We start from the raw sequence: 24,076 nt of genomic DNA on the forward strand, positions 1-24,076 counted from the left end.
GCTTAACCGACTGAGCCACCCAGACGCCCCAAACACTTCCAAATCCTGTACATCTGAGCACAACTGCGAGAGGCGGGACCACAATGGGGCTCTGAACCGACAAAGGACAGACACAAATGTCACTGAAGCTTTGTAAGGGGAGTGAGAACCAAAGGAACACTCTGGAGATTTCCAAACCTCTGATGTCCACCCTCTGTAGGAAACGGCCAAGCCCGTGGCTAACCAAAAGCTAACCAGGCACCTTGGATTCCGGGAGGAGTGTGTCTGAGTGGCTCCTGGGTGACCCAGTGGAGAGGGATGGCATCTTAGCTCAGTTGGTAACCTGCACAGACCTCTCAACACTCTCTCAATTTCTGTTCCCCACAGGTCACAACTTTGCCACGGAAGCTCTCTTTCCCCAGTGTTGCCTCCAAAGCTTCACCAACACAAAAGCTTTTACCTTCTATCCCCCAGGGACAGCCAGGTTGAAAGGGCCAATGTTTAGCACAAATGACACAAAGGAACTGAATGAGACGCAAGGGAGCCAGAGGGACACCTGCGAAGGTGAGTGTGGCGGGTGACGACGGGAGGCTGTGGGCACAGAGGCTGCCCCCCACATCTAGCCCTGAGCTGGAGCGTTGAGTTCAGGCAAGTGCTGACTTTTTTGACCCTCTAGCTCCTTAGCTCTGAACTCAGAAGGCTGGGCTACACTCTCCTGAGGGTTATGCCCAACATGGGTTTTCCGTGATCTTCTCTCTCGGCATCTGCCAGCTCAGGAAAGGAAGAGAAGGGGGGGATCTCGAGTTGATTTTGGGGACAGTGAAAGAGGCAAGGCCGGTTTCATCTTGGCTGGTCAGACGGGACTCATCGCTGCCAGTTCAGCCACAGGAACCTCAACAGGAATGTCCCAGGGCCCTATCTAGCCTGGAGAGAAGACGGGTACTTGGCCAAAACTCTCACCATCGGAATCCAGGACACCAGAACGCCACTGTTTACGGAATAACTGAGGTTATACACCAGGAAGCGGGGACAGGGCTCTCTCTTCCCAGCCCCTGGGGGCCCAGCTGACAGAACAAGACCTCAGCAGCTGGGCTGATGCTCGAGCTTCTAGCCGAATGTTGTCCCCAAAGCTGTTCTAACGCCAAGGCACAATGACATGTCTAGAGCCCTTACAATGAAGCTCAAGCATGTAAGACACGAACCCTTCCCTGTGGGGCCACATCCTTCCCTTGCAAGACACGCAATGGCCTTGAGACTCCCCTCCAGATAGAAATGGACTTAAATCACCAAAGTTCTCACACGTTTAAAGATCAGACTTTGAATACACTTGCATCCTCTAGAATGATACCTATACACACAAAATTTTGTTCCAATTTTAGGGACTCAAAGGCCAGAAAAGCCCATACTTGGATGGTTATGGGGAGGAGGGGAGATCCATGACCACAGAGTAAAACCCTTTGTTTAATTGGTTTTTTACAATTTTTTCAAGATATTTTTAAAGTTTATTTTTGAGAGAGAGAGAGCGCACACATGCACAAGCAGGAAAGGGGCAGAGAGAGAGAGAGAGAGAGAGAGAGAGAGAATCCCAAGGAGGCTTTGTGCTCAGCGCAGAGCCCGACGCGCGGCTCAAACTCATGATCCGCGAGATCATGACTTGAGCCAAAATCAAGAGTCGGATGCTTAAATGACTGAGCCATCCAGGTGCCCCAATTGTTTATTTAACTATTTTTAAATACTTACTATAAAAAAATTTAAGGTTTGGGGCGCCTGGGGGGCTTAGTCGGTTAAGCGTCCGACTTTTGCTTAGGTCATGATCTCGCAGTTCGTGGGTTCAAGCCCCGCGTCGGACTCTGTGCTGACTGCCAGCTCAGAGCCTGGAGCCTGTTTCAGAGTCTGTGTCTCCCCCTCTCTCTGACCCTCCCTGCTCATGCTGTCTCTCTCTCTCTCTGCTAGAAATAAATAAAACATTAAAAAAAAAATTTTAAGGTTTACTATATAAAAAAGTATAAAACTTTGATCAAAGTAGCAAAACTTCACGCCCCCAAATATCCACTACGAGCATGTTGGTAAGCATCCCTCCAGATTTCTTAGCACTTACCGTTTCACCCAAGTGAGGCTGTCCCCACCCCACCCACGGGGACTTCCAGTCGGCTCCCTGAACGTTTCCCCATGCCAGCACTGCCGTTCACTGGCTTCTTACAGATATTGTAAAAGAACTCAAAGTTAACTCTCCCAGTGGCGCTCTGGAGGGGTCAAAGCCACTTGTGCTGCAGGGGACGATAAATGTGAGTCTCCACTCAGGGGGCCATGCCCCACAGTGACTCAGGCCAGCAGGACACCCGCCCGCATGTACCTCACGGAAGCTGAGCTGGCCATCAAAGTCCTCGTCCACCTCCTTGATCATGCTCTTCAGGCCCAGGTGGGTCTGGGGGGCCCCCAGCTTCTCCATCATCAGCTTCAGCTCCATCAGGTCAATGAAGCCGTCCCGTCCGGCGTCGTACCTGCGGGGATCAAAGGAAGGACACTGACAAGGGACCGCCATGGCCAGCAGGGACAATACAACACCAGTCACTCTCCCAAACAGCTAATTCTTTTGGCCTCATTTACTGAAAAACGATTCAGTTAGTTACCTGCTGCTTTGCCGTGCCCTCCTGGGTCACATCAGAGGGGACCCCCTTCTCGAAACACCTTTGGGCCCCGCACAACATGATTCAAAGGCGATCTTGTACTTCGTGGAAGTCTTCACGTCCTTTATCTCCTTAGCTAAGCCCTAAGTTTCTTGAGGATGAAGAACATTCCAGAAGACTCCTCTTGGGTTCTGCCCCCTGCACTTCCACAGACCCCTCTGCTCCTCCTGGTCTCCTGCCTGTGGAAACCGGTTCCCAACCTATCGCACCTGGGAAGCAGCCTGGCCCCGGCTCTCGGGTTCTAAGCTTTGCCCTCTGGCCTGGTCATCTAGTGTCCAGGTCCAAAAGGTCATGTCCATGCCAGTGACTGCTGAGCGGGGAGCTGGCTTTGACCTGGTGGCTGAGCTTTACCACAGAGCCAATCACTTCCGCTGGCTGCCCTTCCAGCCCTCCTCCTCCACCCACCTCTCCACCCCTGGTTCCCTGGCCTCACCACGGTGGGGGGTGCCTCTACTCCTCAGTGCCTGGGCTAACCCACGGGAACCTTCTTCAGCCTTCTGTCCTCTGCTTTCTCCCAACGTCTCCACCCCCGATTCCCAACACACCCGGGCTACGACAGGGTTTTCTCACGGACCCCCGGCTCTCCTCCCTCAAGTCCATCCCATCTTCTTCTCCTGAGAGATCTCTTGTGGCTCAGGTATGAATGAACATCTTGCTTTAAAAAGTAAATCCGGGGACGCTTGCGTGGCTTAGTCAGTTGAGTATCCAACTCTTCATTTGGCTCGAGTCATGATCCCAGGGACATGGGATCGAGCCCTGTGTAGGGCTCTGAGCTGAACATGGAGCCTGTTTAAGATTTTCTCTCTCTCTTGCAATGCCTGGGTGGCTTAGTCAGTTAAGCATACAACTTCAGCTCAGGTCATGATTTCACGGTTCGCAAGCCCAATGCCAGGCTCTCTGCCGTCAGTGCAGAGCCTGCTTCAGATTCTGTCTCCCTCTCTCTCTGCCCCTTCTCCTCTCTCGCTATCTCTCAAAAAAAAAAAAAAAAAAAAACATTAAAAAAAATTCTGGGGGGCCCTGGGGGGCTCAGTCGGTTAAGCGTCTGACTTCAGCTTGGGTCATGATCTCACAGCTCATGAACTTGAACGCCACGTTAGGCTCTGCGCTGACAGCTCAGAGCCTCAAGCCTGCTTTGGATTCTGTGTCTCCCTCTCTCTCTGCCCCTACCCCTCCTCTCAAAAATAAATAAACACTAAAAAAATTTTAATGAAGAAAATTAGAAACTATACAAAATTCTCTCTCCCTCTGCCCCCTCCCTCACTTGCGTACACACTCTCTCTCTAAAACAAAAACAGTATTAATAATAAATGAAAAGCAAGTCTGTTCACAATAGCCAAAAGGTGGAAACACCCCAGGTGACCACTGACAATGGATGGAGAGACAAGACGCAGGACACCATACGATGGAACACGGTGTATTTCTAGGCCAGAATAATATTCACAATAAAAAGGAATGAAATTCTGACACGTGCTACAACACGGACCAACCTTGCCGACATGCAGGGCTGAAATAAGCCAGGCACAGAAGGACTGACACCGTACAGCTGTGTTTGTATGAGGGACCAGAACAGTGGGGACCAGGGCCTGGGCAGTGACGCTTTCATGGACTAGAGTTTCAGTCTGGGACAAGGAAAAAGCATGGAGGTGGACGGTGGGGGTGACAGTCACACAAGGGGGTGAATTGCACCGAGCCACGCGCTCACATGGTCAAGGTGGCAGACTGTAGGTACATTCCACAGCAGGAAAAACCGACGAACCGGGCAGGCTCCTGCACTGTCTGTCACCCTCCCCACGACAAAAGCCCACCATTGTCAGTGCACCCACACCCACCAAACCACCAAGGAATGCAGCCTGTGGGCAATGAGGCATCTAGCCCTGAAGGCTGCTGGTATTTTTGAGGCCCACGCACTCAGGCTGGAGATGAGGCCCAGGACTCGTGTGTCCAGCCACAGCAGCTGCCTCATGCCATTCCTCCCACCCAGAAAATCCCCCCACCTCGCTGTCCTCGGTGGCCTTTCTGCCCCCTTCCATCTCTGATGGCCAATAGCCCCACTGTCTGCCCTCTGCTCCTCGGCATTCGCCACCTCCTGCTGCTGGATGTTTCCTATCGCAGCAGCTCTGTGCTCCCACGACCCCAAACCCTGAAAGAAGGGAGCCACAGTCCTTCCAGCCTGTGACAGCCTTCTCCACTCCAGGCCGACCCCACACGTTGGGGGATGTGGGCCTGGTCCATGGGGGGCACCCGTGAAGGTCAATGGACCATGCCAGAATGGGAGCGGACGGAGGAACCGGCAGTATCTGGGCCCAGGAAGCAGAGCACCGCCTTCAGGTTGCGCATTTGAACTTCCCAGGAACATTCCCAAAGAGCAGCAAGAACGGGGCTCTGTGCGGGAACATGACTAAGCTGGCCTTTAGCCAACACACGGAAGAGCTTTCTGGCAAAAACAGCCAACTAGAATAGGACCTGGGGTAAGAAGAGCTCTTACAAACAGGCTGGAGGGACAGGCTCTGTTACAGGGAGTCCTAGTCAAAATAAACAGGCTTCTTTAGTGTGGAACTTTCCAGAGCCTTCCATATGGTCATCTGAAACCTACCAGAGGGAAACAGAGCACACAGACTCATCTGATCACACAGTCCTCTGCCTTTGGGGACTTTCCACTAGAAGGCACTTGTTGGCCACCTAGTGCTCCAAGGAAAACACTTTGGGAAACGCATCTCACAACAATTCGGCATTAGAAGGTCAGTGAGTTCAAGGACCGCAACGGTACCGGCCATGCCGAGACTTCGAATAGATGTCAATAAGCAACACACACGGTGCAGGTTTCAACAAAGTCTGCAGAGAGCAGGGGCACCGAATTGTCGAAGGGTGGTGCACCTCAGATGTGAAGGCAAGAACAGAGGGGGTTGGGGTATCTAAAGGGAGCAGTAAAAGCCTAGGTGTGAGAGAGGGGAGGGCCCAGAATGGGGGGGAAGCTGGGAAAGAGGATGAAGGAGAAGAGAGCTGGTCAGGGCGAAGGACCCACCAGGGTTCCCCACTCACGTAACCTGGAGCGAACACGGCCTCCCCCCCGGGGAACCCCAGTGGGGCTGGCACTCTGGGCTCACGCACAGGGAGGGGGCTGAGAACGTCAGCCTTCGGTTTCTCTTCTGGGGTTCTGACCGACATGAGCCCAGAAGGCTTGAAAAACGGTTTCCAGCCTGAAACATTCTCCAGGCCTAAGAAAAGGCACAAGTATGTCAGAAAGGGCCTCAGCAAAGTCTGGAAACAGGTTAAAGGCATTTAAAGAAATTTTTTTAGAAATATTTTTAATGCTTACTTTTGATAGAGGGAGAGTGCAGGTGGGGGAGGGGCAGAGAGACAAGGAGACACAGAATCCCAAGCAGGCTGTCTGCACAGAGCCCGACGCGGGGCTTGAACCCAAAAACCAGAAGATCATGCCCTGAGCTGAAGTCAAACCCTGAACCGACTGAGCCACCCAGGTGCCCCTCAAGAAATCTTTAAATAGGCAGGCAGACGTGACCACTTCAGCCCTGAGAAAAGGGCTGAAGGTGCATGTAGACAGACCCCTCTGTGTCACACAGGGGGCCATCGACCTGGCACAGCAACAGAGCCAGCGTGTGGATGTGGAAGGGACATGTCCGAAGCCGAGCAGGGCAGGGGAGTATGGGGTCATGAGCCAGCTACCACTTTCACTCCCTAGACTCAGGGAAGGCTGCTTGCCTGGCTTTGTTCCTCCCTGAAGCACTGGCCAAGGCCCATCTGTGTAAGTCCCAGAAGGATTAGAAAGTGACACATCAGTGGCGTCCTCACCCCTCCCGAGAAGCGTGTGTCCTTCGCCAGGGCTTGTCCAGTCACTTCCTTCAGGGCCTGGGTTTGTGAGACAGGCAGGAAAAACCTCCCAGGGCCCTTTCGTCATCTTTCTGTTTTATCTGATCCTCTCCAAGCACCCGGTGACCACGTGAGCAGTGCACGACATGGGATTCAAAGCACCCAATAACGAAAACTGGCCTGCTCTGCGGCCCACAACACACTGTCTCATGTACTAATTCTTTTCATCTTTACAACAGCTCTGTGAAGAATTAATAATAGTCGCCTGTGTTTATGGTTTATTGAGAGCTTACTAAGTGCCGGGCACTATGCAAAATCACCTTGTTTAATCCAGCAGTGCTGTGAAGTGGTAGTCACCCCACTGGGTAGATGGTGACAGAAGCATGCAGTGAAGCCACTTCCTGTGGATGAGAACGGACCTGGGACCCCGGAGCAGGCCCTTGGCTTTCCACGGGAGCAGAGAAGGCAGGGATGATCATTAACTCAGTTTATACTATGCGCCCCACACCCCCATGAGAGCTCAGAGGGCAGAGAGGTCACTCGATGCCTCAACAAAACAGACCACTATTGTAATGTCTACAATTTACACCTGAAGACATTGGCAGACATGAGCGGAGCCACAGTGCGGAGTCCTGAATGTGCGTGGATTCTTGGATGCTGAGTTTGGTCTCGAAGCATGCCGCAGCAGACTGCTCACATATCCAAAGTCATTAACTTCTGACCAAGAGAATCCCAATGTTGCCATCTTACAAAACACTAGAAGAAACAGTCTCATCACCCAAGCCCTTTGAAAAAATTCCATCTATTTGTCCCTCCAGCACTTCTGCGAGAGACCGTGTAGGACTGTTGAAGGAACTAGTGCCCATTGAAGTCAACGGGCCCAAGGTCACTAGGTCTGCTGAGGTTAACCGGAAGGACCCCTAGCCCGATCACCAAGCTCTCACCCCAAACCCTGGGTAGAGCAACCCAGTCACCAGGACTAATCTGGGGGGAAAATAAAACTTGCTATTCAGGCAGTCCTAACAGAATGCCCAGGTTGCCCTCCAGTGACCGTTAACAAAGGCAGAGACTAGTTATTCAAAGCTAAGGCAGAGAGAAGCGTTCCAGGGAAGTAAGGTATTTAAACAAAAGAAAGGCCTTTATCTTCAGAAGGCTAGAGGACTTCATTATCGCATCTCATGGTGGGGGCGGTTGCAGGAAGCTGAAGTGACAAGGAAGTGGAGTTCCTCAAGGCTGGGCCCAGGGGCAAAATCATCACCTTCACTCTGCTCAGAGCCCCTCTCCACAAGCAGCTAGTGTGGAAGCCCCTTTAACAAGGCCGTGTACACACTGGCTATCTATCTAGCACCAACGTGTAGGCCTGTGGGAAAGATGCACGCGGCTGGATTGGTTTTCTGCCTTCTGGAAACCTCCTTTGCCTCCTCCTCTCCCGTCCCCATGAAAATGCTATCACCTTCCTTTTGGTTTGGAATCCTGCTCCTGGAAAGGGATCAGCGCCTGGAACAGCCTGACAGATAAGGCCCATTGCACAGAAGAGCGGGCAGGGCCGCCCACTGAGACACCCCCCACACCCCTAAACCCTGCCCCCAGGGACAGAAGGCCTTTCCTGGGCTTTCAGGGGAAAGCGCAGAGCCCTAGCCCTAGGCCCATCTGGGGCATTCTTCCTCACAGCCACCCTGGCCTAAACCTGCATTCCCCTCCCCCTACTTCAAACCATCGAAATATTCCCTTTTCCTCCCCACAGTTTCTGTCTTTCAAATGCCTGCAGGCTTGTGGCGAGTCCCCTGATGAAGCCCTCGGCTCCTCCCCTACCATCTTAGCTCCTCATACCAGTTTCTTTCCAAGAATTTAAATTTTAACACACACACACACACACACACACACACACCCGTCTTTCTTATTGGCAGCAACCCAGGATGTTAAAGAAACACCACCCATCAACTCAGGACCCTGCACCCTTGTTTGCCTCCTGGGGCTTCCTTGCAGCCTCCCTGCTCCGAATTGGCAGACTTTTCCCATGGTCCTCAGTACCAGGCATCTTCATACTCTCCAGGATCTGCCGGGGACAGACTCTGGTCCCACCAGCACTGGGGACAGCCCTGGAGCCACAGGCCGGCCTTGACACCCGGCGCTGCCACTGGCTTGGAAGACGCCCGGACTGGTGAGCCGTCTGCAGAGCAGGTGCGAGAGGGGCTGCCTGTGCCCCGCAGGGAGGTAACGGGCCTGCACCTACCCTTGGCGCCCAGTAAGCAGCTATTTTTAACAGCAGTGCCTGTCTGCAGCCATGGAGAGGAAGACAGCTTCCTGGGCTCCTGCTCTGAAGAGGTGCCCAGTCTCAAATGGGCCTCTAACAGCTGTCACAGTCTTTAGCCTTCTGGGGGAAACCCAGATCCACGGCCTGCCAAGGTCCCTTATGCAGACTCGCCATGAAGCCCGTGCTCAGGGACAGTCCAGCCTGTGTGAGAGCAGCGGCTCTCTCCCGGGGCTCACTCAGAAAGGCTCTTTACTGACCGGGGCCGGCACTGGACGGTGGGGTGGGGAGGGGTGGGGCGGCGCGGGCGGAGATCCCTGACCAGCACGCCCACTGCGGTGTCCCGAGGCCCCGGGAAAGCCCCTGGCCTGGCCAAAAGGGTCCCGGTAACCCCCACCTTCAACCACCAAAGGTCTACTAAGGAGGGGACCAGGGACAGCGGCTAGGCGGAATGGTTGGGTGTCCAGTGTCCACCCGGTGCTCAGCCCCTGAGCCTCCACTTGCTCTCTCAGCTTCCACTGTGCAAAGCCCCTGGGATTTCTTGGTTTTCACCTCCCAGAATAAGCCCGCCATTAAGGAAGAAAAGAAGCCAGCCAGCCTTTGTCTGAGGCTCAGCTGCGAGGAACTCCCCAGGGCCCCCGGCGCGGGAGGGGGCAGTTCTCGGGAGGATGGCAGCGCCCCAGAAAATGCTTCGTGTGGGAGGATCGCGTCCGCTCCGGCACGCTGGGGCTCCCCTGCTTTTCTTTACGTCGAAAGGCCTCGTACGGAAGTCCTGCGCTGCCTTTTCAGAGTGTGGTCCCTAGACCAGCGGCGCCGTGGTCACCGAGATTGTCAGACAGACGCGCAGAACCTCAGGCCCCGCCCCAGACCTGCGGAGCATTTTCACAACACCCGGGGTGCCCCGGCACCTCAAAGTGAGAGAAGGGCACTGCGCCAGACTATCCCCAAAGCCAGTGGCCTTCCCGGGGATGCTCCCCTTCCTCTGCGAGTGTCCCTAACTGTGTCTCTCCAGATGAGCCTCAGAACGCCCAAGGTCACGGGACGGTCGTTTCTCCCCCATATTCCCCTGACTGTCCGGTTCTCTGAGTTTCTGGTTTCCTATCTTCAGAGGGTCCTCCCCAGCCGTCAAATCAACTGCTCCTCCCTCTCTCCCTTGAGAGAACCTTCCTTCCTTCTTCCCCCCCAATTTGCCCCAGGCTGGGAGCAGGCCCTGAAACCAGATCTCCAAGTGCATTTCAACTGTGTGCAAAGAGTAAGCAGACTCTGAAGAAGGGGGGAAAGGGGGGCACAATACTGACGGCGACTCTTAGGAGTTAAGTTAAAGCTCAAGTCCAGAGTCTTTGATTTCCAATCAGCTCCTGGCTCGCCCTGATTTCATTCACCGGCTCACTCGCTCCCTGGGGCCTCTCCAGAGCTGAAGGAAAGCACAACGACCAGGTACAAAGAGGCTGTTGAGCAGCGAGAAGGCCGGAACCTGGGGCAGAGCCGGAGGGGGGGAGGGGGGGCGGCTGGCTGGGACCAGGGGCAGGAACCACCCGGGAGCTCAAGCGCAGAGGCCAGGGAGGGAGCCACTGGCACCAGTCCAGAGGTGCGGCATGTCCCAGAGGGAGGGAGTGGAGTCTGCTCTCCGCACGGCATGCTGGGAGACTTGTGTCCTCCCGAGGGCAATGGGGGTGGGGGGGCCAGCAGGTTCTCCGCAGGAACGTCAAAATGAGCAAGGTCGGTTCCTTGCTGCGAAGGTGCAGGACAGAGTGCCTCCCCTTAGCTTCCAACACTTCCTACACAGGCCGTGAGGGGCCGGCAAACAAGGCGGGGGGACCCCCCTGGAAACCTCATTCTCCCGGGAATTCCCAGGAGCCTTGTGGACCGGCTTCCCCCCAACAACCCGAGGGTTCTACGCCAAGCTGGTCAGGCCCGGGGCAGCCCCGGCAGCGTCCCCACATCTCCTCAGCCCTCAAACCAGGAGTCAGAGAGAGAAAGGGCAGGCGAAGGCCCCGAAGAAGGGGAGCCAGGGCCCCAGGGCCAACCCAGTGGATTGCGGGGGACTCTGCCATCCCTGCCAACAGGAAGGAAAAGCACCCGGGGCCGCAGCCTCTGGGCGCCCGGTCTCCATCTCCGCGCCACTACTTCACTGCCAGCCAGTCGTCTCCCTGTGTCCCCCAGCCTGGGCTCCCACCACCTCAAACCCAGCAGCTCCGTGGGGGGGCCACGGGACCCGCCGGCCCCGCGGTGGAAAAAACACGGGGCTGGAACCAGAGGGACCTAATTAAGGCCCTGACTGCACGCCGAGCAGTCACACGATCTTGGGGACAACCTGAGAAGGTGGTCATTCACCTGTTTCCACATCTCACTTACAGGCCGGTACCCGCATGGCATGTGGTCAGTGGCACTGCTAGAGGGAACTGCACGGCCCCCACGATGGCCCCCTTTCCTCTGACAGCCCGTGAGCTGCAAAGCTCTCCAGAGGCAGTAATCAGGGCCCCAGTGCAGCTCCAGGGGCAGAGCTCAGACCCCGCTACAGACATCAAGGCACCCCTACCCTGTCTCTGGCCCTGGCCCTGGGGTGGGCGTGGGGACCGGAGGAAGTTAGCCCCACTCAAGCATAAAGACCCATCCTGCATTCCCAGGGCAAACCCTATGGAGGGACGGGAACGTCATAAGACTCAATGGTAAGTGTAATCTACTAGAAATTAGAAAGTATGGAGAGTCAGGGTGAGGGGATGGGCACCAGCCCAGTAACAGCAGGGCCAAGCTGGTGCGACCAGTAACAGAGCAGAATTCAATACCCAGCAGGGGCCAGCCTTACTGCTTATCACGAGGAGCCTGGACTTTATCCCACGGGCAATAGGGAGCTACGGAATGTTGTATGTTGTCCCCAACTCACAGAGGATTCTGACTAGAGAAGCAAGGTGATGAGATCTGACAAGAGGTCACAACATGTAAGATGGATAAGGGGAGGCCAGCTGCCCCAGGCTTGGAGGTCGGGCAGCCTGCCGGAGCTGTGCCAAGGCTGGCTGAGATTTGGAGCCTGGGATGGGGGTAGTCGTGACATTAACGAGAGAGGCTAGGGCACCTGGGTGGCTCAGTCAGTTGAGCATCCGACTTCAGTTCAGGTCATGATCTCACAGTTTGTAGGTTCAAGCCCAGCGTTGGGCTCTGTGCTGACAGCTCAGAGCCTGGAGCTGCTTCAGATCCTGTGTCTGCCTCTCTCTCTCTGCCCTCCCCTGCTCGTCCTCTGCCTCTCAAAAATAAATATCTGTTGGGGCGCCCGGGTGGTTCGGTCGGTTAAGCGTCCAACTTCACCTCAGGTCATGATCTCACCGTTGTGAATTCGAGCCCGGTGTCTGACGCTGTGCTGACAGCTCAGAGTCTGGAGCCTGCTTTGGATTCTGTGTCTCCCTCTCTCTCTGCCTCTCCCCTGCTCGTGCTCTGCCTCTCAAAAATAAATACATGTTAAAAAAAATTTCTTTTTATATATGAAAAGCGAGAGAGACTAGTGGCACAGGAAACAAGAGTGTAGGCCTTCTCGGTTCAAATCCCAGTTCTACCACTTAACCTGCTGGTTGACCCTGGGCAAGCTAGCTAGCTTCTCTCTGTCCCAGGGTCCCCATCTGTGAGATGGGTGATAACAGAACCCACCTCATGGTGTTTATGAGATGCAAATGCTAGGAGCAGTGCCTGCACACAGTAGGCAGGGACTGCTAGGTGTTTCGGGGGGAGCCAGTACTCAGTAAAGTTGACCACTGTAGGGTGGGGTGGGCAAAGCATGAGGCATTCAGGGAGGGCACAGAGACCCAGTCACTGAGGCCAAGCAGGGCAGCGCTGGGCAGGATCTGGGGACAGCACTTCTCCAAGGCCAAGACAGAGCTCCCCAGGTCCCCACGGGCATAGAGCTGGGACGGTCAGCGGCCAGATCTTGTCATTAGAAGTCTGACGCCAGGACTGCCGTCCCAGGCACAATCAGTGTTCCCTGAGCAGTGCCAGGCGGACTGCGGGTCCCCCTCGGAGGTGTCCAAGCCCAGAGCTGGCACCAGCTGCAGCCTCAATCCGTCCTCTGTTCCCACCAGGAAGGGGCGGAGGGGCCGGCCCTGGGTACACGGTTTGTATGTCCTGGACAATGTCCTCCTACTTCCTGCAAATCTGATCCAAGCCGGCAGAAGGTTAAATGCAGTTCGTCCACCCAGAGGCAGCGCACATGGGGAGAGACCAGGCAGCCACACTGTTCACCAGAGCTGGGGGTCACCACTTCAGAATCAGAGCCCCGTGTGGGCCGGAAGGAGCCCACTGCTCCCTGCCTGTCCCCTACACTAAGGCCTGGCCTGGAACCGGGAACTGGCGCAGGGAGGTGGCTGCTGGCACTAGCTCACCTCCAAAACCACAGAATTTACCTTCATCCCACAACATGGTGGGGGGGAGGGGGCAGTTAGGCTAAGACTGAAAGAAAATAAAATCAGGCCTGGATACCCTTCTACCTACCCTTCCACCCACCCTTCCTACAAGAGAGGGGCCCCCTCAACACAATACTAGAAGCTGCTAAAGGGAAGGAGAGACATCAACACATGCGGCGCCCAGTCAAGATGGCAGCTGGCCCCATGCACTCACTGCGTCTCCACCTGCAGACCCTTACAAAAGGAGAGGAAATCAGAGATGAGAGTCATAATGATAAAGAGAATAAAGGAGGTTGGGGGGGAGGGGGCTTGGGGAAAGGAAGGCATCAGCCAACAATTGTCAAAAAGCAGACTAGGAGTGTAATTGGTGAATCTGCCCCAGGAAGCCAGTTGGGCCCTCCAAATCCAGAGATGAGGTGGGTGGTGCTCAGCCGACACTCTTTGATAAGATGGAAGGATCACTTAAGGCAAAAGTAGGCACTTTACTGAAAGTTGGCTTAGGGAGGGCAGTTGACACAGGCGCATCCTCCTCCCCACCGTCAAATGCACGGCCACAGGCAGGGAGAAAAATCAAGGGGGTGGGGGTGGCGTGCCTGGGGGTTCAGTCAGTTAAGCGCCCGACTTCGGCTCAGGTCATGATCTCACGGTTGGTGAGTTCAAGCCCCACTTTGGAATCTATGCTGACATCTCAGAGCCTGGAGCCTGCTTCGGATCTTGTGTCTCCCTCTCTCTGCCCCTCCTCTGCTCATGCTCTGTCTCTCTTTCTCTCTCAAAAATAAACATTTAAAAAGTTAATAAAAAAATCAAGAAAGAAAAATCAAAGGGACTCTTGATTAAAATGGTGGCAGTGAGTGTCCCAGAGGAAAGACGCCCACATCCAGGCATCTAGGAGCTCCCAGTAATGGGCTCCCTGCCTGGTCTCCAGAATCCAAGCCCCTCCTATCCATACAGAAACAAAGACGGACACAAGAGAGTCATGGTCCAATGGTCAGAAAAGGCCCCAAAGGAGCACTGTTGGGCCCCACCCCTCCACTCCTCCCTTACAAACCCCCATTTTGGCCAGGTTCCTGCTGCTCGGGGAACTGGCCTGGGTGGGCCTTGACCCAAGGCCAGCCAAGGGGATGTCAGAGTCTGGCTTAGGGGATCCATCTGGGAAAGACTTGTCCTTTTTTTTTTTTTTTTTTTTTTAACGTTTTATTTATTTTTTGAGAGAGCACAAGCAGAGGAAGGGCCGAGAGAGAGGTGGGGGGACAGAGGATCTGAAGCGGGCTCTGCACTGCCAGCCACAAGCCCGATGTGGGGCTCGAACTCTCGAACCACAAGATCATGACCTGAGCTGAATTTGGATGCCCAACCGACTGAGCCACCCAGGCGCCCAAGACTTCTTCACTGTTTCGAAGAACTCTAGCTCTTTCCTGCCTATGATTTTGTCGCAGCTGTTATGTGACTTTGAGGAACTCACCATCTTGCTACCCGCCCCCAGCTGAAGGCAATACAAGACCTGAGGGGTGTGGAGGACCGAACACTGAGACCAGAGACTGAACGGAGTCTCCGACAGCAGCAGCCAACCATGCCCAAGGGCCCCCCTGATCCTCTGGACTCCCTGTTATACGAGATGATTCTTCACCGAGGAGTTCAGGGCAGGGTTTTCCATAACTTGAGCCAAAGGCCCCCGACGAATACAAGGCGGAATGGCATATGCAGTCTCAACATCCACGTTCATGAGTCAGTATCTAATCTGATGGCAGCCATCTCTTGGAATAGAACAGCCTCAGGCTTCCGCTCTCCAGGTCATAAATAGCTCTATTATTTCACAAGAGATTTTGAGCAGGGACGTCACACTTTTACAACAAAAAATACTTTAAGTTTTCTTTTAGTTGGGAGATTCTAATCTGTTCCCTCCAAACCAGTGGATCTCAGGTTTGGGGAGACGGGCCTTCAACCCAGCGAGAAGCTGGATGCCCTCAGCTAATGGGTGCCCACAACTCGATACAGGATTTCAGAGGGTCCGAAGACCTGAGGCAGAGAGCTCCTGAGGTGCCTGCATGGCTCACTCAGTTGAGCCTCAGACTCTTGATTCCAACTCAGGTCATGATCCCAGCCAGGGTTGTGGGATCGAGCCCTGTAGTGGGATCGAGCCCTGTAGCGGGCTCTATGCTGAGCATGGAGCCTGCTTGAAATTCTCTGTCTCCCTCTGCCCCTCTCCCCAGCTTGTGCTCGCTCGCTCTCTCTATGTGTGTGTGTGTGTGTGTGTGTGTGTGTGTGTATAAAATAAAATAAATTAAGCTCCTGCTACAACCATAGGGCTCAAAGGAAACTTGAAGGTCATACAGTCCATCCCCCAGCCTCCCTAAGCCCTGCTGCAAACTTCTCACCCCCAGAAGTTGGACCGCCTACGTTCCAGTGAAACCCCGGGGAAAAGGTCAACACCTTCCAGACAATTCTTTCCATTTCTCCGCAACTCCAACCATGAAAAAGCTTTCTTCTCTATACTGAACCAAAGCTATAGCCTCCTTTCCTTGTGGTCTCCATGGTCGAGTGGGTCCCCACCACGCTTCAGGCGCTCAGCCGCCATCCTCTGCCCTGAGGACACTCAGTCCCAGGGCCTTCATTCAGTGCTTCCCTCGCTCGAAGACCTAGATCCCCTCCCAGTCCTGGTGGGCTGCTCCTCCCTGACTACATCTAGAAAGACCAGGATTCCTACCCTGAATGCAGCAGTCTGAGGTCACAGGGCTCCCTGCATCCTCATGGGGGCTGCTAGGCTAACATGAAGTGTCCTATACACCGGTGGTGGCTGGCCTTTCCAGGACTTGCACCCCCGTCAAGCAGTACCATTTATAGCCAGCTCACTGTTGGGGCACCGGGGTGGCTCAGTCTGATTCAAGTCTGAATCAGCGTCTGATTCTTGGCTTGGGCTCAGGTCATGATCTAACCCCACATCGGGCTCTGCACTGACAGTGTGGAATCTGCTTGGGATTCTCCCCCACCTCTCTCTCCGTCCCTCCCCTGCTCACGCTCTCTCACTCTCTCTCTCAAAATAAATAAACAAACTTTTAAAACATCCAGCTCACTGTTAAGAGTTTGAGTTTCTCAAGGGCAGTGACTCCTCTGGTTCAATCTGTATAATCCCAGCACCCAGCAGACACTTAGCTGAATGAATGAATGAATGAATGAATGAACGAATGAATGGCTCATAAACAGTAGGTAAGAAGGAGGCTCATCCTCAGCAGCATTATGGTACCACAGCAGATTACGGTTAGTAAATGCATAGACATGGATGATGTGGGACCCCACGGGGGGAACGCTAGGGAAGGGGTCACAAAAAGTCACGCAGCCTTGAAACCAACAAGTCTCCTGGCAGAGCACTGAGCATGAACACGTTTCATTCCGCAGGACAGTGCAGTCCTTGCTCCAACAACTCAAGTGCCCTTGTACTTGGGCCTTCCAAGGAGCATCGAGGACTTAGGACCAGAAACACCCTTCGATCACCAACACTCAAGGGACACAGGAGCTGAAAGAGGCTGTAGAGGCCGGACTATATGACACGGGGGAGAACAGGTGCTGAATGTGAGGGTGAGCGTGAACTTGAGCACACGTGTCAGCACACGTGGACATGCGAAGGCACACACGGTACAGATATTCACAAAGAGGGAAACTGAGTCAGAGGCTTACCCGACTGAGCCCCCGGGGTGCCCTGGGAAGGAGCTATTTCTGCTTCTATTTGCTAGTTGGACTACGGGTAGGACCCAGCAAATAGAGTCCCTTAGACCTCACAGCCTTGAAGCCGGGCACTTATTAACTAACTTTACATGGGAGAAGGGGAAAGGGCCTTTTTTTCTTTTGCATAATGTGAGATTTCAGTAACTCACTCAATTTCACATTCCTCTTATTCAAATTCTCATAAAATGTGAAGGCTCTATAAGAAGGGTGGAGGACACTTCCCAGAGAGAGAGGTGGGGAGCAAGGAAGGAGAAAGAAACTCCCAGCAAAGATGTGATTCCAGGAACCATGGGCCCCCTCCCAACTCCCCTCTGCGGGGTCAGCACGCATGTCACTGGGTTCCACTGGCAAATGGAAACAACTGGTGCCTGAACAGGTCTAAGAAATAGTTTCAGGTCAAGGTGTCCTTCTGCCAGAGACCAGAGCCCTGAAACAGAAGCCAGCCTGGGTTCTGGCTGAACGCCCCCCCGGAATTCAGACTAGCCCAGGGCTCTCCTGCCCCACCCGCGGTCAGCAAGGTCAAATGTGCAAAATCCAGTGCGGGTGAGGGAATTCCAAATCTAAATCCAGGAGTCAGAAGCTCTCGCCTTTCTCTAAGGTACCTTCCTCATCTTCAAAGTCAATACACTCAGGGGCGTCTGGGTGGCTCAGTTGGTTAAGCCTCCGACTTCAGCCCAGGTCATGATCTCACGGTTCGTGGGTTCGAGCCCCACGTCGGGCTCTGTACTGACAGCCAGCTCAGAGCCTGGAGACTGTTTCAGATTCTGAGTCTCCCTCTCTCTCTGGCCCTCCCCTGCTCACGCTGCCTCTCTCTCTCTCAGAAATAAATAAAAAACATTAAGAAAACAAAAACAAACAAACAAAAACCAAAGTCAATTCACTCAATAGACGCACCTGACAGTGGGTGCACTGCCTCCCCTCTCCCCGCCACCAGGAAACCCTGTCTCTCCTCACCTCTACTGCAAATGCCTGCCCTCTCTGTCCACACCCCTTCCTCCCTCCCTCCAGGGAGGAGAATAAGGAGGAGAAAAATAAATGGGATGAGGGTGGGGGACATAAGAACAAGCAGTTCCACAACATCGTCGCCTTTTCCGTGCTTAGTGGTGACGTGGGCGTTGGAAGGGCAGTCATGACATCACCATTTCGGATTATCAATAAAAAGACAACTTTCCCAAAGCCAGATGTTCCTCTTCCCACCCTTCCTTTGGGGGATTGAACCACAAGCATCAGGTATAGCTACAAAAACATGGCAGCCACACTTGGAGATACTGGATTTGTTTTTGTTTTGTTTTTAAAAAAAATTTTTAATGTTCATTTATTTTTGAGAGAGAGAGCAAGCAGGGAAGGGGCAGAGAGAGAAGGAGACACAGAATCCAAAGCAGGCTCCAGGCTCTAAGCTGTCAGCACAGAGCCCAACGCGGGGCTTGAACCCACGAACCATGAGATCATGCCCTGAGCCAAAGTCAGATGCTTAACTGACTGAGCCACCCAGGCACCTCTGAGATGCTGCATTTGGGTCCCACCCTTAAGTGGCTGCCCTCAGTACCTCCCTTTGAAAAAGGCCCCTGAATATCAAGCCCTGGGTAATTAAAATTTCCCGTCTAGCCTTGACCTCCACCAGCTCCTGTTACACACGCCCAGCCCTGGACACACACCCAGAGTCAGTTTCTTCTAGGCCGTCTCACTCTTCGTTTAAAATCAGGCCACTGTTCTCTTGGCTCGGGCTATCCAGTAACACACTTGGAAATGAAGAGGGAAATTTCTCTGGCCAGGCTGGTGATGCCTCTGGCTTCCCATACTCAGTCGAAAATTCTCTGCCTCAGACAACACAGCATTTGGCAGCCAGGCTCACTTGCGTTGGGCCCCAGGGATGCAGAGACGAGTGACCCCCCCCACCCCAAAACCCCAAAATGCTCACAGGCTGGGGGGGGGGGTCCAGCTCTTTTTCCCAACCTTGACAATGTAAGAAATCCTGAAGCAAAACACTTCCAGATAGGAAAATCAAATTTAAAAGATCAAAGCACGTTCTGCGATATCTGCATGAATCTCTCCAGCCCCGAACAAAAAGAACAGGCGTACTTTGTGCCCGTCAAGTCAGGCTCTGAGCGAATTAGGGAGACATCAGAATCTGGATCTGGAAACTCTGAATTGAAATTTTTGCTGAAAGTGAGTGCACTTCTGGACTGGGTAGAGGTAAGGAGAGGGGGGCGGAGGGGGGTCTGTTGGTTTTGTGTTTTGTAGTTAGATGGCAGTTCCATTTCCATTAGGATTGGGCTTTGGGAAGATTGAGCTCCCTTCTGCTGAGGGTAGGAACATGCGGGCTTTGGCTAAGGCTCTGACATTCCCAAATCTGAAGGCCTCTAGGCCTCCCTGCTCCAGCTCCCCAATCTCTCAGGTGGCAAGGAGGAGGCAGTCATGGTGCTCAGGGACTAGGTAACTCTGGTCACTTGCAGTAATGGGTTGAATAGGATCCCCCCACCAAATTCACAGCCACCCAGAACCTCAGAATGTGATCTTGTTTGGAAACAGGATCATCGCAGATACAATAAATTAAACTAAGATAGAGTCATACTAGATTAGGGTGGGCCCTAAATCCAATGACTAGTGTCCTTACAAGGAGGCCATATAAAAACACACATACAAGGAGAACACCATCAAGAACACCTGGGCGGCTCAGTCGGTTGAGTGTAAGACTTCTGCTCAAGACATGATCTCACGGTTCATGGGTTCGAGTCCTGCGTCGGTCCCTGTGCTGACAGCTCAGAGCCTGGAGCCTGCTTCGGATTCTGTGTCTCCCTCTCTCTTTCTGCCCCTCCCCAACTTGTGCTCTGTCATGCTCTGCCTCTGTCTCTCAAAAATAAAGAAATGTTAAAAAAAAAAAAGTTTAATAAAAAAATAATAGGCATTAAAAAAATTAAAACAAACCAAAAAAAAAAGGAACACTTGAGGCGCCCAGGTAGCTCAGTCGGTCAAGCATCCAACTTCTATTCACATCATGAATTCATGGTTCATGGGTTCGAGCCCTGCATCGGGCTCTGCACTGATAATGCAGAGCCTGCTTGGGATTCTTTCTTTCTCTCCCTCACTCTCAGCCCCTCCCCTACGCTCTCTAAATACATAAATAAACTTAAAAAAATTTGTTTTTAAGGAACACTTGACAGAACAAGGCAGAGATGGGAGCGACGGGTCTATAGCCAAGGTTACGCCAAGCACTGCCGGTGAGCGCGAGAAGCTACCTACAAGAGGCGTGAAAGGATTCTTCCCTAAAGCTTCCGTGGCCTCGCACAGCCCTGCCAGTACCTTGGGTTCCAGTTCCCACCCCCAGAAGGGTAAGAGAATATCTTCATGCTGTTTAGAGCCACCGCCTTTGTGGCATTTTGTCACAGCAGCCGGAGGACACTCATCCACTCGTCCAGCAGTGGAGCGAGTGACCCCCATCGACAGCCTGGAAGGGCAGGAAGGCAGGGCACAGTCCCAGGGGGACCAGTTACTCACCAGGCGGCCAGGGCGCCACCCTGCAGCTCAAACTGCGGAAGAAATCAACTTTAAAAAGGGTAAATCAGACACTGCAAAGAGCTTTTAAGTTACTGAACAAAAAAGGATGCCACAAAACATGTGCATCCACCATAATTACAGCTGTGTGAGCATCTGCAAATGAGGGCTGCAAATCTCCCTGGTCCTCACCGTGGGCCCTGCGCCGAGCTAATTGCTTCACGCACATTAGCTTATTTAATCCCCACGACAACCCCACAAGGCAGGGACTGTTCTATCCTCGTTTGACAGAAAGGGAAACCGAGGTACGACACTTTTCAGTAACCTGCCCAAAGTAACCTTCCAGGTAGCAAGAGAAAGAGTCAGGGTCTGAACCCAGGAAGCCTGGCTCCACATTCATGCTCTTCACAGCCTCAACCCTGCTTCTGCGGTGGGTCAGGTCGGGAAAGCAGGCGATGGGAAAGAAGTTGGTGCGTGACATGTGCTTAGGCATTTTTAACATGCTTACGCTCTAATTTATGCGTAGAAAAGCAAAGGGAAAAAGAAAAAGGGAGGAAGAGGCCACACTTCAAGTGGGGACAGAGGTACGGTATCAATCAATCAGTGCTGGCTGGACCCGTGCTGTGGCAGGTGACTCTGTCGCAGGGCAGGGAAGAGGGTCAGGGAGGGGTCGGCAGGTGCAGGGCTCTTCCGGGCAGCATAGGAGCCCGGGAGGCCCTCGGTGAGTGGCCAAGGCAGCTGATGATAGGGGTCAATGATGGAGTGAACAATCAGGTTTTGAAGAGGACCTATCCGCATGTACTTTAAAATTCGTTGTTTTTGTTTTTTTTAAGTTGTGAAGGACAACAGGAAGAAGAAAACAGGAAAGAGAAACCCGGGGAATCAAGGGCTGTGCTGTGGGCAAGGCTGGGATCAAGGAGCTACTCCGCAGGCGGCAGACAGCCAGCAGCAGGGCCAGGCCCGGGCAGGTGGCAAATCCCTGAATGGCCAGCCCAATAGCAGCCTTCCTGGGTGGAGGTGGCCCCTTGGGCAGATGGGCTCAGGCAGGTCCCAAGGCCAGGTGGCCATCCGGAGGGACCTTGAGGCAGCAGGAGGGCAGGAAGGCCCCTAAGGCACAGCAGGGCCCCTTCACGGGAGGAGGGGTTTGTCCATCACCTAAGGTCACTGCTGCCTGCTGAGCCGAGTCAGAAGTGTCCAGGTAACACATCTCCCAGCCTGGGAGCCGCTGACCCCAGTGGGGTGGGGGACAGCCAGGGAAATTGGGCAGACGCACTCTGAGGGTAAACTGCCGAGCTCAAAGGAAGGGTGCTGAGTTTGTGGGAGCCCGGCACTGGGGTCCTGCCATCCCTGTTTCTGTGGGGGCAGGGAGCCCGAAAGTGGGGCAGGGCACGCAGACACAGGGCTGGAGCCAAAGTGGGCTCGCCAGGTTCTCACAAACCCCCTTGAAAGGAACAATTCGCCTCCATCCTATAGATGAAAGGCCAGAAGTGGTTAAGCAACTTGTCCATGGTCACAGTCACAGCAATTGACCCTGGAATAAGGGGGCTGTGTCCCCACCCTCCCCACACTCATGATGCATAATTGAGTCCCAACATCCGGTTTAGGAGGGCCTTTCCAAACACAGTGGGGAAAGCAAGGCAGCATTTCCCAGGGGGCCCTGCCCGGGTGGCCACAGCAGCTGCCTGGCCCTCAGGGGAACCAGCAAGAAAACCAAAGCTTAGAGGGATGGTGTAACTTGTTCAGGGTCACAGGTCCTAGGCCCTATCAGCTCTACACCTATGGGAATCCAGAGGTGACACCGATCCCTCCCGCTGTGCTGGGGTCTCCAGGTACTGCTCAGCTCACTCGAACCGGAGGGGCAGCTCTGCCTCTCTCGCCTTCTGGGACATATAGGGATGATTCCCAGGAAGGCGTCTCTGCAGCAGCTCGGGCCTCGGGTCCCACTCCCTGCTGACAGGAGCCAGGCAGTCCAGCCATGGCACTCGTGGCTGAAGGTACACAAAGCAGCAGCCCTGAGCGCGCCCATGATCCAGGTCCAGGATGACCCAGGAAGATCATTCATAAGCCGCCAGCATTTGACCCTCCTTCCTCTGCAAGAGCCCCCAGATTTGCCTGTGAAAGCCATTCTTCCCCACGGCCAAGTCTGTACTCCTCCCTGCAGGGGTGGGGCACGTGGCTGAGGCCTGGCCAATCAGAGCAACCTAGTCCCCTGGCCACGGCAATTGGTTCAGAGCCAGTAAGAAACAATAGTAAAGCTAAAGAGAGAAAGAGACAATAAGGCCTTTGCTGCGGTTACTCTGTCCCGCTGGACTGGCGCTGCTGTGGTCAGACTGCCACCACAGGGATAAGCCACTGAGAAGGGGGACAACACAGAGAGGAAGCTGGCTTAAGAAAGAGAGAAACTAAGCACTGATAGTATCATCTGAGCGCCTGGGTCCAGCCATACCTGACACCGATGCTGAGCCAATTAATCTCTCTCTTTTTTTTTTTTGTATGCCACTTTTGGGTGAAAGTGACAGAAAACCCAACCTAGAATTCTGACCGACACCGCAGCTCTGGAGAACCACCGTGTGACACCGTGCAAAGGCTAGACGGCCAGCTCTCTTGGGACCCTGGACCACAGGCTGCCTTCCCTTGAGCTTGACCCTGTTCCAGAGCCTGCTTCCTCACGCATGCCACCTTGCTTGTTCCCCCAAGACCCTGTGTGGACTCCCTTTATAACACGTAGGTAGCCAACAAACTTAACCTTGCAAAGATTGTTCTGTAGAGGAAAAAAAAAAAAAAAGAATAAATAAAAGAAACCCAAGTTACCTCAAAGCAAACTGAAGAAGGAGGTCCCCAAGACGGCCCCCCTCCAATCCAACTGGACTACTAGAAACCGCTGGGACATGGCAGTGACAGAGCCAGAGCATAGCCCGAAATAAATCAAAGGAGCTCTGACAAACCAATTACCCATTGTCTTTCCATCACCACTCCAAATGCTTCCCCTCCCCCCCAACTCAGTCTTCCTTAATTCCCCAAACTACACCCAGCACGTGTGAACCCCAGAGAACAGTGCCTGCAAGCCGGGGGCGGGAAATCGGGGTGTCAGGGGAGCACAGGAGGCAGGGAGTCTCCAGCCTCCACTGACCTCCACGCAGAGGCGGAGGCTGGACAACAGCCCAGCCTCAGGAAGGGGGCAAGGCTCTGGCCACACAGTGCCAGCCACAGAGCCTTTAAATAGAACCTTCATGCGGAGGACAAACACATTCCAAGCGCTTTTAAAAACGCCCTAAGTATGACCTGGCCGGAGGCCTTCGCTCCCTCAAGCATTTTTCCGGTCTCGGCCCAATTCTGGAAATAATATTAATAGCTTGGTTAGGAGCTTATGGTGTGCAAAATCTGGCCTTAAAAGGCTGAGACGATCGCTGCCCTCTCTCTACAGATGAGGAAACTGAGGTCCAGGGAACTCCAATAATACAAAGACAACCAGAGGGGGCTCTCTATGGCCCGGTGTTGGGGCGCGCCAGCAGCTCCCCGGCCGCGCGGGGCGTTCACAGCAGGACAGGAGCGAGCCCCAGTCCGATCGGCTGCCACCTGCCACGTCCGGTTCCGACGGGCGCCTTCTGCCCCAAACAGATAAGGCGACGCCCCCAGGAGGCTCCCAAGATACGCGCGCTCCAGGAACGTCCTGAAACTCTCAGTTCTCAGCCTCTGTGGGTACTTCAGCCCCCGAGCGGCAGCCAAGGATA

At 53.9% G+C, this 24,076-nt stretch overlaps 1 protein-coding gene across 1 annotated transcript in view; it reads right to left on the bottom strand.

The window, feature by feature from the left end:
- Positions 1-24,076, bottom strand: part of EFHD1 (EF-hand domain family member D1) — a 41,955-nt gene that overhangs the window by 16,986 nt on the left and 893 nt on the right. The window contains exon 2 of the mRNA XM_039234545.1: positions 2,333-2,480. Within this exon, the coding sequence (XP_039090476.1) occupies positions 2,333-2,480 (148 nt within the window). The remainder of the gene's footprint in view (positions 1-2,332; positions 2,481-24,076) is intronic.

The sequence above is a fragment of the Hyaena hyaena genome, unplaced genomic scaffold, assembly GCF_003009895.1.
Source record: "Hyaena hyaena isolate Hyena2069 unplaced genomic scaffold, ASM300989v1 scaffold_86, whole genome shotgun sequence".
NCBI classification, from domain to species: domain Eukaryota; kingdom Metazoa; phylum Chordata; class Mammalia; order Carnivora; family Hyaenidae; genus Hyaena; species Hyaena hyaena.